Here is a 16,559-nt window from a genome sequence, read left to right on the forward strand (position 1 = left end):
CTCCACTGGGACATTGTTCTCGGACAAAAGTGCTACAACAGCAGCAGAGTAACACACACACCTTGAACAGTCCACAGAGGACATTTAATTCACATGCTATAAATAACACAGAATAAGGAAGATGAATGTTTGCACCTGGCCTGAAACTCTCTGGAGCTGCAGCAGCAGCAGCACAAAGGAAGTCAACAGAGGTCATTCTCAGAATGCAATCATATTATTAGTAATAGTAGTATTATGGATTATTATTATTACCACTACAGCTGATAGGCCATCAGCCCCCTTTTTCTTTTTCACACAGTCACCATCCTTGACTTACCCCGCCCATGTTACACGTCACTGATTCAAACAGAGGCAGAGAAAACAGAGCGCTCTCTGCTCACACACACTCAGAGCTCAGGCTCAGACTGAGGGACAGAGAGCGACTCACACACACACACACAGACAGAGACAGAGACACACAGACAGAAACAGAGACAGAGAGAGCGATAGAGAAAGAGATTCGGGGATAATTCAGTGGTTTGTCCTCGCGCAGCACCCACGGATCTAAAGATGTGGAGAGAATTCGGGAAGCTTGTGCTGTTACATTTGCTACTCATGGAGCTCCACTGCGCTAAAGGTAAGCACCGCACACACGGTCTCGTTCAGCGAGGAGGTGACTTTGTATTGAGGCGCGGGCGCTTCGGAGACACAGTGAGACACAGCGAGACACAGCGACAGAGACAGAGACAGACAGAGGAGACCTGTCTCTCTGTGCTCAGAGCTGCTGCTTCACCGCTGACTCGTGCCGGCTCCGCTGGCTCACACCTGCCCGGCTCCCCGCCGCCTTGAGTCCGGGATGTGGAGGCTGCCTGTCACTGTTTGACTTAAGGTGACAACATGCGGAAGAAAAGAGCGCACACGTGTCTGAAGACAGTACGCTGCCGAACGCTGTGTGTGTGCGCGTGCGTTTGGCAGCCATGGTCAATATTATTATTTGTCGTGTATATTAAGCTCAGTGAAAGTGTAGTGGAAGTCATTTCACACAGACTTACACATCAGTGTGGAAAGCTGAAGATTGATGCAATAGAGGAAGTGTAAACAGTCTGTGGTTAAGATCTCATTTGTCTCATTGGTGCCACTTCGCTTAAATAGCATCTGAGGTGTTTAAGTGTCCTTTTATTATATATACATTATGGTAGAGGGTCCCCTCCTCTGTTGTGCCCCCCCACAGGGGTGTCTGTGGAGTTTTTTTCACTTGCTGGAGTCAAATAGTTTTTGTTCTGTAGGGCTATATCTAAATAAAATTGACTTGACTTGACTTGTTACTTCCAAAATCTACCCATGTTCAATTTGTTGCTCTTCTCTGTCCACAAAAGGAACTCATACGGAGTCGGAGTGTGAAGCTGGACAGTTCCAGTGCAACAACGGTCGGTGCATCCCAACCCTGTGGAGATGCGACGACGACGACGACTGCTCGGACAGCAGCGACGAGGAGAACTGTCGTAAGTACATGAACACAGGGATGCACTGTACCTGTGTCATCATGCATGTGGCAAAACAAGAGTCTGGAACAAGGAGCCAAGCGTCTATAGTATAGAGATTTGACGCTGAAATCCTTATTTGACGAGATTTTGCTTTGGACTGTTTGAAGTGAGCTGGCACACAAGTGGATAACGGTGTGTGGTGAATGAGTTATTCTGAGAATAAGCTCCTTTATCGTTTCGCTTGGGGCCCCTCTGGCAATCTCTCTCCTTCAGTTGTTCGTCTGCGTATGTCGGCGTGGGATCTGCTGATCCTGGACCATTTGTGAGGTCACATGGTCACAGGAATTTGACTAATTTGTCACTAATTTTCCCTTCAGTAGAGCCGTTGCCTTTTCTAGGTCAGAGCTGAGCAATTTTTCATGTTATAAATATTGTCACCGTCACTGAATCGTCACGTCAGTCGTGTTATCAGTGAGACAGAATGCTTTGACTGCATGATGGCTTCACAGATTATGTCATATCTGAAATGAGGTTATAATTATTGCTGTGTTATGCGGCATGTTCTAATGCAAACACTGTGATTTTTGACACATCTTGATACCTGGTTTGTTACTTGAGATTAAAACATTTAATAGGATATAAGATACCAGGCGATTAAAATCTCTCACACGTGTTAAATTAACAAAAAAAAAAAAAATCATGTGCGTTTCTGTCTGAATTGTCTCTGTTGTGTTCAGGAAATTGCACAGACAACCAGCCGAGTAATCGCCGCTCATAAATTTGTCATGGTACTAATTGCTTGAATGGTTATATTAGTGGCCAATTGATTAATCACTCATCACGAGGATCAGCGCAGCAAAACCAATGATTCTTTCATCTCACATGCCCGCCGTGGTGGTCTCAGCTGCTGCTGATGTCTTGGGAGTCACCAGCATGAATGTCATGATATTTACAAGCGTGTGTCATCGACAGGGAAGAGTGATTGGTGTTATTAAAAAGAAAAATATTATTATAATTAGATATTAGGCAAAGCTTGATGTACGTGAAGTGGATTTAGATTTAATGAGCTTTTCTCTTCCAGCTATGGTTTGTTTGGTGTTTCTCAACATCACAGTGCGATCAACTGTGTCTTCTTCTCACACTTTTTTTGTATACTCTCTTTAACCTACATGTCCTGTGTACCTTTGCTTTCCTCTTGAGCTTTCTCGTCAGTGCCGGCCCAAGCCTTTATAGGGTCCTAAGCTCCCACTACCTCAGAGTAGCCGCTGCTTGAGTTTTATTGTTACAGTTGTGTTATTTATGCCAAACCTGTGTCGCTTTTGTTTTTTTGACCTCAGAGGTGAAGCAGTAAAATCACAAAAAGTGGCCCAGTATTAATTAAACTAAGTGGGTTTAATGACTTTGGTTTTTAAACAGTTGAGTTGAGCAAATTTCAACTCCAACATAAAACCAAATAACTTACTATTTATTTATGTAAATATATCTAAAGACGTCTAGATTTCTTTAATATGGTAAAATGTTTTTTTTTCTTCACACATCAGGGGGCCCCACGCAGCCACTTAGTTTGCTTATGCCTCGGGCCCCGGGCTCTGTTTCTTGTCTCTTTCTAAATCTTTTCACCGCGAGAATTTAGGGTTGGGTAATATGGGCAAAAAATTTATTTTTTTGTATTTTGATAACGATAGTTAGTCGATATCGTTTTACAAATTAGAATTTAATTGTTTAAACTTGCTAGCATTCAAGTAAAAATGCAGACTTATAAGTGAATTACAGTGTGGAAACTTTGAACTCAAATGCGTGGGAAATGAGCGAGAGCAAATAATAAGACAGTTTCAAATATTTAGTTGTGGGGGCTGGTGTCTCCATGTGTTCTCCCTGTTAGCATAACGTCACACGGCTAACCTGTTTGGCTGGGAGGATGCTTCATTAGAGGTCATGTGATCACGTAGGACCTTTGGTGGTCATGTTATGTTATTTGGAAGTCTTTTAAATACTCTGTAATTGTAATCTGCATGTCTTTAGAACAACAATCACAATATCATCTTTGACATTATATCTTGCCCAACTCTCCTTGATGCACCTTGGGCAGCATTTACACTACAGAATTTGTCTCGTTTGCTACATTATAACCTGGCAACCGTCAATTTTTGGCCCTCTAAAGCACAGACTTGTAAATGTTGTTGGCCAGAAACTGGCTTGTAAACTGCAGGGTTGCCATTTAGTCTGGACAGGCTGAAATGGAGACAATTGGAAACTGTGTAAGCCTGTGTGCGTCAATGGCAATGTGAATATGTGTATATATATATATATATATATATACATATACATATACATATACATATGTGTGTATATGTATGAAAATGCAACTGAGTACATTTTCTTTGAATATTTTTAATGCCACATTACCAACTAAACACATGCTTGTTGGTTAGACGTGTGTCGTCGTCCCCCCTCACACCCCCCCACCCCCTCGGAGGTAGAACTGGAAAAATTCACCATGGTCCAACAAAAATGTTGCTTAAGTAAATTCCTTGGCTGATGTGAAATCTGCATTGACTCGATACAGGTTTGACAAATGTAAAGATGCATAAATTCACCAACAAATTCTGACCTTGTTTTCCCCCGATATTACAATATTTTCTGATATTAGCGGTCAGAACTCATTTTGAATGTAGCCTTACTCTCTCATTCCTTCTTTGTTCTCAGTCTGTAGCCTGTACTGGACGTTGGATGCCTCCTTCTATAATGCTGTCTCACTCCCTTAGTGTTGTAGCAGCCATAAGGAGCTTCGGTTCCCCCCTATTTTGAAATCTCCTATGGGTACCTTGGCAGTGCCGATGCCAATGAGGCTATGCCCACTCGTCTTACACCCACAAAGAGCATCAGCTGACAGGTTGGTTGGAGATAAATCCAACAGCGTGACTCTGGTTGCCGGAGTGAGGTTCAGTGGCTGGCAGCATGCCAGCCCTTGGAGCAGATGCCAGCGCTACCTCTGTGCCCCCACCCCAAAAAACCCAATATCATTAGCGAAGCTCAGTGGAGAGAAAGAGGAAGCTGAGGAGGAGAAGTAGGAGGAGGAAGAAATGTACAGATTTGACTCAGTGGGACAGGAGTGTGTGGAGCAGTGAGGATTGAAATAGGAGCAAAAATAATTTGGAACTGATACGGGAGGAGAGCGAATGTGGAGAGAAGAGTTTTTCCACATAATTAAAGGGTAAAAGTAAAGTTATTCCCTCCGAGCCAAAACAAGATTCACTAAGATGTCCATTTTTGATTGTTGTATCGTCTTTGATTATTGCACTAATTAATATGAGTAGTTTAAGGCGATGGATGGTAGCTCAGTGGTAGAGTGTGTCGTCTTTGAACTTGAAGGTTGTGGGTGTCTGCAGACTAGGCTCCGCTAGTCTCCAGACACTTAACCCCTGTTGATGCGCTGCATGAAAGTGTGAGTGAATGGGTGAATGGCAAAACCGTAGCGTAAATAGAGCTGCAACTAACAATTATGGTCCCTGAAATGTTGATCTGTGTTTGTCAAACGTGAAATGATGATCTTCTCGAATGTCTTGTTTTTTGTCTACAAACCAAAATGATTCACTTGTAATGATTTCTTTGTTATATGGAGCAAAGAAACCAGAAAATATTGTTTTAATAATGATGAAAAGTTTCAAACCGATGAATCGATTACCAGAATAGTTGATCATTTAGTAATCAAGTACTAGTGTTTCAGCTCTACTACTGACACTTAACCCCACATTGTGAATGGGTATGAAAGATGAGTAATAGAAAATGTGCTGTATAGATAGTGTGAGTGAATGGGTGTGAATAGGTGAATGGGAAAACTGTAGTGTAATGCAGCTTTGAGTGGTCATCAAGACTAGAAAACCATTATATAAATACAACATTTATGTGGTAGAACTTCTCGCGTGATACTGGCTTTTGTATAATGTCTTAGCTTAATTACCATGGCATTCAGACAATTTAAGAAAACAAAATGAGCTCCTTCCAAAGAACACAATGATGGCATTATTTCAGCACAAAATAAACAAACGGAAATTACGTTCTGAACAAATTTGTACCTCAAATTCTACCTATTATCTGCAATACCTGATTTCCTGAGGACTCGTGTGAACTTCAAGTGAAACACTCGACCTTGTATGACCTATCACCCAGACCTCTTGTAACACTGTCTACCGTCATGCCTCTGCAGTCTGTTGGGCAATGATTTGCACATCATTTGCAAGCTATGACTGTGAGTTTTTATGATCTACATTATCTATGCCATCTCACACACACACAAACTCGCATACAGTAGGTGTTCTCCCTCTGGCTGCTATATTGCGTTGAGTCTGCTAGATTGATTTATATTTTGTGCCTTATCTCTCCTTTCATTCATTCTTTCCGACTCTTCATTTTCATCGTGCCTCTTGTGAGAAGACCCCACTCTTGTTGCCCTGGGAGACGGTTAAGTGGTAGTACATGTGTGTGCGTGTGTGTGTATGTTTGTGTGTGTGTGTGTGTGTCCCATCTTTACAGTGACCGCAATACTACACATAATATTATATGTACTATGTGTACATATTGGGAAAACTCTTCTCACCTCTGCCCAGCTCTGTGTGACCTACATTTCAGTTGTGGAATATACAGTCAAGGCCTTATTATTTTACAGCGGATTTAAGTGGATTTAAACACGCCTAATCCAAAGTGCCGCTGTAAAATCATGTCATGTTTGACATCACATGTTGCTTCTCCCTCTCTCGCATCACTCTCCAAATGGCTGTGCCCAAATTGCAGGATATAAATCATGCCATGGGAATTTCTTCAGACTGTGATGGTTTGGTTGCTATGTTCTTCTTTGACAAAACCTTAGTCAGTCAGAGGTGTTGGTATCATAAGTGCTACACCAATAGCCTTTCAGGGTTATCCTTTACCCAACATAATGGATAGATATAATAATAATGTTTATTAGTAGTACACACAGCAACCACTGGTAGGGCTTATGCTCACTTAGCTCTTGTGTTTTGAGTGTGAACTTAAAGATTTGCATATTACAATTTGTCACACGGCAAATAGTAATCTTTTGTCCTATATTTTGTATATGTGTATACATATATATGTGTATATGTGTACATATATGTGTATATGTGCACATATATATATATGTGTATATGTATAAATTATTCAGAGGCTCATTACTGTGGAGTCACCTATGATGATTATTCATGCAGCTTCACTTACTCAACAAGTTAATCCACAGCAATGACGTTAGATTTGATAGTTGTTTAACTGTGGTTTTATTTCTTTTATAGACTTTTTTGTTTTTTACAAAATAGCATTAGTCCTAATTATGTGTAATAATGACTTGCTAAAACTATATCATGTCAAAGGACGGCGTCAAATTCTGAATCCTAACCACTCACCACACCCTTAAGGCAAAGTGTTTCATGTTTCAAAACACAGTCAAGGGGAATGACAGAGAATGTTAAGGGTGGGAAGAAAATGTGTGTGTGTGCTTGCTGACTTTTTCTTTTTTACTGGTCTTGTCAGGACCAGTAGTCCTCAAAGAGACCAAAACCTGATCTTAATGAGGCTGGTTAAATTTAGACTTCAGATATGAAGTGTGGTTAGGTTAAGGTTTGGGTTAAGCATTAACTGGATATGGTTAAGGTGAGAGATGAGGCTTTTTTTCCAGGCAGTCAGCGCAGTGTCCTAGGAAGAATAGCTGCACAAAGTTGTGTGTGTGTGCGTGCGCGTCTCACATCACAGCAGGACAATGAGTCTTAGCCAGTCTGGGAAGGGGAGCTTCTCCTCTGCAGTCTCAGACCAGTTCCCCACAGGGGAGACATCACAACATATTTCACGCCACGGCTGTGTGTGTGTGTGTGTGTAGTGCATGACACTGTAATAAGAGACTGAGAAGCCCAAGCACAAAAGGCATTGTACTGATAGGCTGCCAAACACATTTTGGTCACCTGCTGACACACACACACACACACACACACACACACACACACACACACACACACACACACACACACACACTGTTCTCCGTAGCAAAGCTATAGGTTCACATTAAATGTGAGTATGAGGTCAAGGGAAACCACAAGTTGAATTGATTACACACACATAGGAACACACACACACAGTGAGCATGCAGGAGCAAGACTGAGTGGCACCATTTGGATTTATTAACACAACGTTTCTGTTCTTAAAAGACATGATGGTCGATGCTCACATTCATCATATTAGTATTTGTACTCTGTGCTGTTTCTGTCTTTTAGAAGAAGATCCCCCGCTGTGCTCTGTGGCCACTGGAGCTCTGTGGGACTCCACGTGTACGCATATGCATGTGCTTCATCTGATTGGCTTTAAGTGTGGAGAGATTGGATAGACGGACACATTAAAGTTTAAAGTTGTAGACACAACTTCTATGTTATGAGGCATTAAATATACATTTGAGAACCACTACTGGTGGGAATATGTATATGTATATATATATATATATATATATATGTATATGTGTAACCAGTAGTGGTTCTCGCCTACATAGGCACAAATACCACAAATATCCTAATATTTTACTCTCCTCAGTAGCCCGCACTGACACACCACAGTATGTCAGATGACAGCAGGAGATTCACACATTCAGAGTTAAGAAATGAGAACTTCTGCCAGCTCTGAAGCTCCAGTAAACGCTGAGGGCAAACCCAGCCACTGCACTCTGTGTTGTGAGATTCACTGGTTGCTCATCTGGAATATTTCCAAAAATATTTCATGCTGTATCAGCCTTAATACACACCGATAAAATTAAATAAACACCACCCTTCTCCTCTGACCCTCTTTTGCCCTTTGATACATTAAAGGCTAAGACTGCCAGCTGGCCGCATCTCCCGTGGACGCAATTTATTCCTATAAGAGACTGATTATTCAACATAATTAAGTTGACAAGTTGTCACATGCAACTTTGTTGTCCTGACAGCCAAAATGTACTGGGGCATTATCTTTGGAAGAAGCTGTGCCACGCTGTGTGAGTTAACAATACCTGCTGTGCTGAATAGGTGTCGGTGCATTGGTGCAAAACATCAGCATGGTAAATTTAGCTGAGGTCAGTGCTGACCCGAGGCATTTGCTCTTGCTTTCCGTCTTTGCCTTCCAACCTCTTTCTACCGTGTTCATTTATTAGTTCTGTCTTACTTATTTTTGTCCACCCGTCTACCTCTGCATCTGCTGCCTTCCACTTTCTGTGTGTCTGTCTTTATTTTGAAGTAAGCGACATGACACGCAGTAAAAACCTACCGAGTACAAAGAGGAAGCAAAAACTGTGTGTATGAATGACAAGGGAGTCCGTCCTGTCGATCTACATACATACGGTATAATCTAGTTAGAGAGTGTCTCAGCACAAGAATGCACCCACTCATTATGCTTTGTGTTGTCACTTCCCCCTGCCTCTGTCTCCCTTTTTTTTACTCACTGTGTCTTCTATAATGAGGGCGTATTTATGAGCAGAAAAGGTGTTTGTCCCCCCCACCCCCCCCGCGCTGAACATTCACTCTTATTAACCCAGCTGCAGATCTCCAGTGTGTTATTAAGCGGTCCATGCGGGTCAGGGTGTTTTAATTACTAATCTGCGTGGCAAAAAATATCCTTTAATCAACTGTTTGAACCAGACTTGACCTGCAAACCACCTAATGCTTACTAAATTGTAGTCTGTGTACTGAATGATGCAATGTGGTTTTGGCTACTTTAGAGTTTTGCGATGCAGTTTGTTGAGAGACAGCGACAGATAGATGGAGCCGAGCCTGTTGCAATTCGGAGTCTTTAACACAAAGCCCATGGTTCTGTTATAGCTGGACTGCAGGTTATGGGTTGACCCACAGAGGTGGACACTTGAAAGTGCAGGAACCGTCTGACATCTACGACACTGTCAGCCTCGCTCTTGTGTTCATGGCGGCATATTCATTTCATATGGTGTCAATATTATTTTCTTTTTAAGCCCGTGTGCATTGATAGTTTGTTACAATCTCATTTTGCTCTGCCCAAATTATTTATTGTCAGTAATAATTGTCTGGAAAAGCAGATACGTGGGCTTCCAGTAGATGGTTGCAGTTTGCACTTTGAGAGTGTCAGAGTGTGATTTTTTTGAATAACTTTTAAACTACTTGAGAAAGTGCTAATACACCAGCACTCACATCCACTTTGTCACTCTCAACAGCGAGAGTGCAGCAGACGGATGGTCAGGGATGACAGCATTGTCCTAGTATCATAGAGTTGGAGTGTTTTTTTCTCTTTGCAGCTGACCCTGAACATAACATAACTTCCTCTGGCTTGATGAATGTAGGAGGAAAGTAATAGAAGGTTATAATTATTGATGTTGAAAAATGTGTTTGCTGGAGGACAACTCGATGCAAAGGTGGGAGAGCTACAACAACACAAGCCGAAATGCTTTTTTGCACCTTCACACGCACGTTTTCACATTTTCTATTTCCCGAACATTCTAGCGCAAAGTCAGTACGAGCGTAACATAAATATCACTGTTTGTCCAGATACTCAGTGATACGTTGGTACTAACCAATAAAGGAAAGGCTACTGATTTAATACTGCAATTTGCTGTAATGTGCTGAAAAAACAAAAAAAACAAATATGCCTAACAAAATATGACAAATGTGAGAATGAATGTAGTTAGAAAGTAGCTCATGGTAATGCCATGAAACAGCTCCACTTAGCAATAGAGCTTTGGTAGCTGAAGTCACACAATTTGTCTCTATGCTGGCTGTTCATCAGAAAAGGGAAGTTTGTAGCAGAAGAAGACAAAGTGATGGGAACTAACAAGCAATGGACTCAGCCTAACTGACATACAAGTCTCAACATTATTTACATTACACTGCCTGTTGCTAACGCTAACATTATGCTAATGCGCCACTTGCCCTTCCAGTAACGACAACGCTATCTTTAGCCGGTAAACTCCAGAGTTCAGTGTTTGTCACAGAGCCAGAAAACATCCGCTTTGTTTCCCCCCAGGCTCTTGTAAACATTCATTGACACTCTGGAGTAAGATGAAGGGAAGTAAATCAGGAACTTGAAGATGTTTCCAAAGGATCAGCTCTATTCAGTCTGTCTTATTGGTCGATGGAGTGCGCAGTGAATTCTAACAGGTTGGATCCATCACTGATCCTGTTCATTTTTGCCACATTTTAAGCCGTGTTTCCATCACGGTTCAGTTCGGTTTGGAACAGTATAGCTCCACCTGGACTGTACTGTACAATTAACTCTGGCACCCCAAGGCAAGGGTGCCAAAAATGGAACAGTTGGGTTGAGGTAACTTGTTGGGGGCCAGTTATTTTGGTACTATGTATTTCTAGTGGAAATGCGTACTGTGCTGTGCAGAACTTATCCATTCCAATTGACCTAACTCAGTCACATGGTGTTATAATAATAATAATAATAATAATAATAATAATAATAATGATAATAATAATAATAATAATTATCATGTTCTTGAATAGCATTAACAATGTTCCTGGATGCTAATCTTTAAATACCATTAGCTGTTAAAGTTGCTATTTATCTTGCTAGCTAACTACAGTGCTAGCTGGCCACAATGATAGGGCTAACATCAGACTGCTACAGTTTTTTCATGTGCACAGCTGACTGTTCCCAGGCTATCAATATGTAGGTCATGGTGGAGCATCTGAAAAATGATAGTTAGTTTGTTATTTCTTGTTCTCATGTATACAGTACTGGCACGTCTGTCTTCTCCGTCAGAATTAGCTTTTTTCATTTTTGAATGTTTTCTGCTCTGCTGCAAAGTCACGCATTGTTCAAAGTCAAACTTTCATAACACCACCAATCCTGTTTCCACACCCTGAGCATGTGTAATATATGTTTCGGTATGTCTCACTCTTGCGTGTCACTATGCACTTGTTTTGTTGTGATGTTGTGCTGTTGTTTGTTGTTCCATGACCCAACCGTGTCTGACAGGGTATCGCGCGCTAATCCCCAGCTCAGATTAACTGAATGTCTTCATGTGCCTCCATTTTATAATTTACATATCCTGTAATCCTGTTTTTCACCTTGCGTTCTGTGGCCTGGTGTATGCAGTCAGAGAGTGGTGTGTGTGTGTGTGTGAGATGACAACTTAGAACACTGATGAATAAAACATGGCTGCTAATACCAGCCTTTTGGGCTCACCGTGAGATTTGAGTTCTGAATGTCAAAAGTTTTTTTTTAGCTATTTGCACTCTCTACTTTGCTGTTCTCTGTTTCATTTTTTCATTCTACTTTTTCTTTTATTCGTTTTTGCCCGGCTACTCTAAATTGACTGAAGAAGTGTTGGTTTGTTTAGGATGATTCGTATCGTCCAACTGTCTCTTCTCTTTTTTTAAAGTGGTGGTGAAACAGGGAATCGGTTAGGTGTGAGCAGGATTCAGGCTGTGGTGATTCTGATGCTGATGTTGCGTTGAACTTTTAAAATGTTACACTGAGAGGAGGAGGAGCCAAATGTGGAGAGAAATAGAGCAGATTCTCCTGTGCTCACAGTGTGTTTAACCAATGAGAACTCTGTCTCTCTGTGTCCATTGCTCTCCACCCCCACACCCTATTATTGATCATTTGAAGCAGTGCCGTTTGAATATTTGGAAGCAAAGTGACACCTTCTCAATGGGGCGTGAGAGGCCCGCTTTCACCCTCTTTCTCTGTGTCTGTCTCACAGACACATCACTCTCAAATAGATACATTGACAGTTGGTTCTGTGTGTCCGAGCTTAATGAATAGTGCTGTGACCTTGCATGCAATATCTCCATTATCTTTAGGTTTCAGTGGTCACTTTTTTGCTCATCCCTTTGTAAATGTGTCCGTGAAGAAGAGTGTTTCCTGCAGCCTTTTTTAAATCTGCTCCTGCAGTTGATGTAATTTGTTTGCATTGGACATAGGACTTAGAAGTTTTGATATAATTGGCTTAAACGTTGTAGACCGGGCTTACGAGACAATGGTGCAACACGGACGAACACGCAAACACGTATGCATAGACATAAGGTTTAAAGTCAGGCTGCACCCTGGACAAGTGGCCAGTCCACCGCAGGGCCAAACAACCATTGACTCTCCCATTCACACCTACGGTCAAGTGTCCAATTTACCTCATCTCTAACTTTCCCTTTGTCTGGACTGTGGGAGGAAACCGGAGAACCCTGAGAAAAGCCACGCACACAAGAGGAGAACATGCTAACCCCACACAGAAAGGTCTTGGTTGAAGCGGGATCTGACCTAGTGACCTCCTCGCTGGCAGGCAACAATGCTAGCCGCTGCGCCACAGTTCTGTTTTGTTTGGGGAAGAAGAGTGAATCGCTGACTTTTACATCGTAGAGATATCCATAAACGTAAGAGGAGTCTCTTCATCCAGAACAAACAGCAGTGGGGGGGCACATCTGCAAGTATTTTTAATGACTTGCTGCTCATGAATTTCTACTTTGCACTGCCTGCTGTGCTCAACCGCCACAGTCATTAAAATGATCTTAATTTCATGTACCGACCAAAGTTAAAAACTAAGGACAAAATAGCCTGTTATATGGCCTTTACTGCCCAGTTTCCACCAAGCAGAATAGTGCAGTTCAGCTCGCTACAGTTGGGTCTGGAATGGTACATCTCTCATATCTGTGTGGGCCAGATATTTTAGTCGTAGCTGTTTACGCAGCTGCATCTGTATACATGTATAGCGTGATGGAAGGTTGCCAAAAAGTGGGGCGGTTTGGATTGATTGTTTTGGTAACCTTCTCAATGTTTGACAATGGAAGTGTGAATAATTGACATATGAATATATGAATATTAAACATTTTGAGCATGAAAAGTTCCTATACATGAAAGGTTTCACACCTACAACACAAGGCATCTTTTTGCACAGAGTAAACCCAGTGACCCATTTGACAGAAGGTGATATAGTTAAGCTGTTGGAGTTATTCCATTATACCACGTCGGTCCACGGTCAGCTTAAGATGTATAAACACTTTTCCTTTGCAGGCTTCGGATGAGTCGGATATTTAGGGGTCATCATAAAAAATAGAATAAAGTACACCGTCTATATCTAAACATGATTTGATCAATTTGATTTGGACAAATGAAGAACCACCTCTCAATCCCCAAATGGGAAAAGTTAAAGGCTATTTTGTTGGAAAAAAAAAAATCCTTTTTCTTTCAGTGGAAATATTGAGCCTCCTGACTATGAGGGAAAGCGGTGAGTCGTAATGAAAGTGGGCAGCCTCACGGGTCTTACTTTTTCCTCACACATCTCTCTCTCTTCCATGAGGCTCTAACCCTTTTGGATTGAGAGGCTATTTGAACAGGTTATAGTCTGTAATAATCTGATATGTGATCTGACATTTGCCTAGTATTAGTAACAGCATATAAGGATCAGTTGTCTTTTGTTTTAGTCCAGAAAAAAGATCCTGGTCTTTGACATAACAATGAGCTCAGCGCTCACTGGATAAATATGGGTAACTGCGTTGCCAACATCTGCTTAAAACGCCCTTCCTAATTCACTGTTTCCATATTTAATTCTATTCACTTCTGTAGAAACACAACATTGACTTCCTTTAACTGTCATCCAACTCATTAGGTGACTCATTAGATCATTTAAGTTCAAGTAAGAGTCCTATTGTGTGTACGTGGCGACGAGCACGAGTTTGTTTTGCCCGGCTTTAAAGTGACTCAAGTTTTTTATTTTTTAGCGACTGTACTTTGACGCACACGTTGACCTTTTACTCATCAACAGACTTGTCCAAAAATCCAGACATCACACACGTTCTCTGTCAACTGACAAACGAGGTGTGGCTGAGTGAAAATAAGGGTGTTCCCTGCCTTTTACCTCATGTCACCTGGGATTTATCTCATGTAGAGAATACAACTGTAGAGAATGAATGAGTGAATATTGTTCAAACATTTCTCCTCTTTTTTACAAAAATTAAGTTATCTGTAATGTTTATCCCCAAAACACTCAATGTTGCAAACCCTGCGTGGCTGTGTACATATATATATGTAATTTAAAGTTGTGAAAATGAGATCCATAATTGTGTGTTTATGTCCATACATGTTCATGTAACTCATCACATTAGTGCTGAAGTCTCCGGAGTCTATGGAGATGTGTTTTGGAGAAGTTAGCAGCCCTTGGCTAATTGATTTATACGTCACTTATTACACCAACATGTCTTTGGGAGTAACAGGATTTCTGTTGCTTGTGTTTGTGTGTGTGGTGGGGCTATGTGTACAGTCAGGGTGTTTTTTTTTTATGAGATCAATGCATTTTGTTCTGCATCCCCATGTGGACACTGTAACAGACGGTACATGTATGTATCAGTATTTTATGTGTGTGTGTGTGAAAAGGAAAAGAGGATGCAGGGACCTTGGGCTGATAAATCTTTAATCATGTGCATGCGCTCATGTTTCATTTAATTGGCCCTCTAAATCTATAGAATGTTGACAGCATTGTGGTTTAGAAACACGTAGGTGTGGGTTGTGCATTTGTGCGAGCACCATGTTCTGCCGTGCAGCAAGAGATGTGATTTGTTTTACAGTACATGTAGGTCACATGTGTTCTTACATCCTATTCTCACAAGCATCACATCTCTTCTTTACTACGCTCTAAGTATTCCCGCGCTTGAGCGTATGTTTTTTTTGCATTTATAGCCACATTTATTATACATATTCTCTGCTGTAGACAGCAGCGGTTTTAAGCATCAGATGATGTGTTTTGCATTTTAATGTCGAGTATATATTCCTGTCCTGTGTTTCAGGGGGGGAACCTCTGTCTTCGTGACCTGATTTAGTTCATGTCATACAGCTTATCATTGCATACACAATTATCCATATGTAGGAGACAGTCTGCATATCTGGCTGCAGGTAGCTCCTGGCTTGGTTTGCCAAAATCACAATTGTGCGTTGTTGCTTTCCCTTCCGTTTCAAATCTTTCTCTGTCTGAGCCCTTTCCTCCTGGTGAATACTTTTTAATCAAGTACAGGAACTGCCAAGGAGGTAAAGCTGTTCAGGTGTGGAAGTGTCATGATTGTGTCTCTGGTGGGGTGAGGAGAGGGCTAAAGGCACAGTTGTTTCTATAGATTTGCAATGTGAACTCTGTGTGAGGCTATAGTGTGTGTGTGTGTGTGTACCTTCTCTTGTTTAGCAACTCCACCACTTATTCGCAGCCACTGCCTATGATCGATTGAACATTTGTACAGCTTTAGAAATGGATCAAATCATTGATTAAACTGATTAATGGGGCTGTTTGCTGCACTCTGTAATTACATAAACTCTCTGTGTGTGCGTGTGTGTGTGTGTGTGTGTGTCTGAAAGAGACTTGAATAGTTGGATATATGGCTAATATCACTGCCTAATTACGGGGTTGATTATTTTAAAAAGAAAAATGCTGTAGAGTTGCATGCTACGTGCTACGTGCCAAAGGCTAATTTGTGTGTGTCTTTGTGTGTGGTGCTGGTGACTGTTGCCTGCTGTTAGTGTCAGCATGATGGAGAGACTATAAATTGGTATGTCGACTAATGAGTCCCTCTATGTGTGTGTGTGTGTGGCTATATATGCTTCTGAGGTGTCCTGATGATAAAGAGTATCCTGTTCTCTATGTGTGTGTGAGTGAGAGAGAGAGAGATTCCAGATTTGGTCATTAGCTGTGAGGGACTGCAAAGCCAGTGACCCCACAGTCTGAAATGGAAGAGCCTGTCCAATTCCAGTTCACCCCACAGACCCCGCACTTCTGTACTAATGGAATAAAGCAGCCATTGACGAGTAAGGACGAGACATATGGGGCAAGAAATGGAAGAGAATATGGAAACACATACACACAAACACACTGGAGCACGGCTCAGGCCATGTTTTTCTGTCCTTTCCAAGCCGGAGAGACCCAAAACCTGACCAGTATTCTGGTTTTTATGTTCAAATGCTACCCAAACACATCTTTTTGCTTTAGTTTAACTGCCCTCCTCATCTTCATCCTAACCCAGGAAGCTTTACTTGGCTTCAGATCAATAAAAAAGATAGCGTTCGTGTTGCCTTCATAATGTGCGTGTTGTTTCTCAATGTGCCTACACAGAGCCGAATATGTGC

The 16,559-nt window shown here is 41.6% G+C and overlaps 1 protein-coding gene across 4 annotated transcripts in view; it reads left to right on the forward strand.

Annotated features, from left to right (window-relative positions):
* The first annotated feature begins 444 nt into the window (after positions 1–444).
* Positions 445–16,559, forward strand: part of lrp8 (low density lipoprotein receptor-related protein 8, apolipoprotein e receptor) — a 158,365-nt gene continuing 142,250 nt past the window's right edge. For all 4 annotated transcript variants that reach the window (XM_044044077.1, XM_044044078.1, XM_044044075.1 and 1 more), the window contains exons 1-2: positions 445–616; positions 1,356–1,481. In XM_044044077.1, the coding sequence (XP_043900012.1) occupies positions 550–616; positions 1,356–1,481 (193 nt within the window). In that variant the 5' untranslated portion in view covers positions 445–549. The remainder of the gene's footprint in view (positions 617–1,355; positions 1,482–16,559) is intronic.

This window comes from Solea senegalensis, linkage group LG14 (assembly GCF_019176455.1).
Source record: "Solea senegalensis isolate Sse05_10M linkage group LG14, IFAPA_SoseM_1, whole genome shotgun sequence".
NCBI lineage: Eukaryota > Metazoa > Chordata > Actinopteri > Pleuronectiformes > Soleidae > Solea > Solea senegalensis.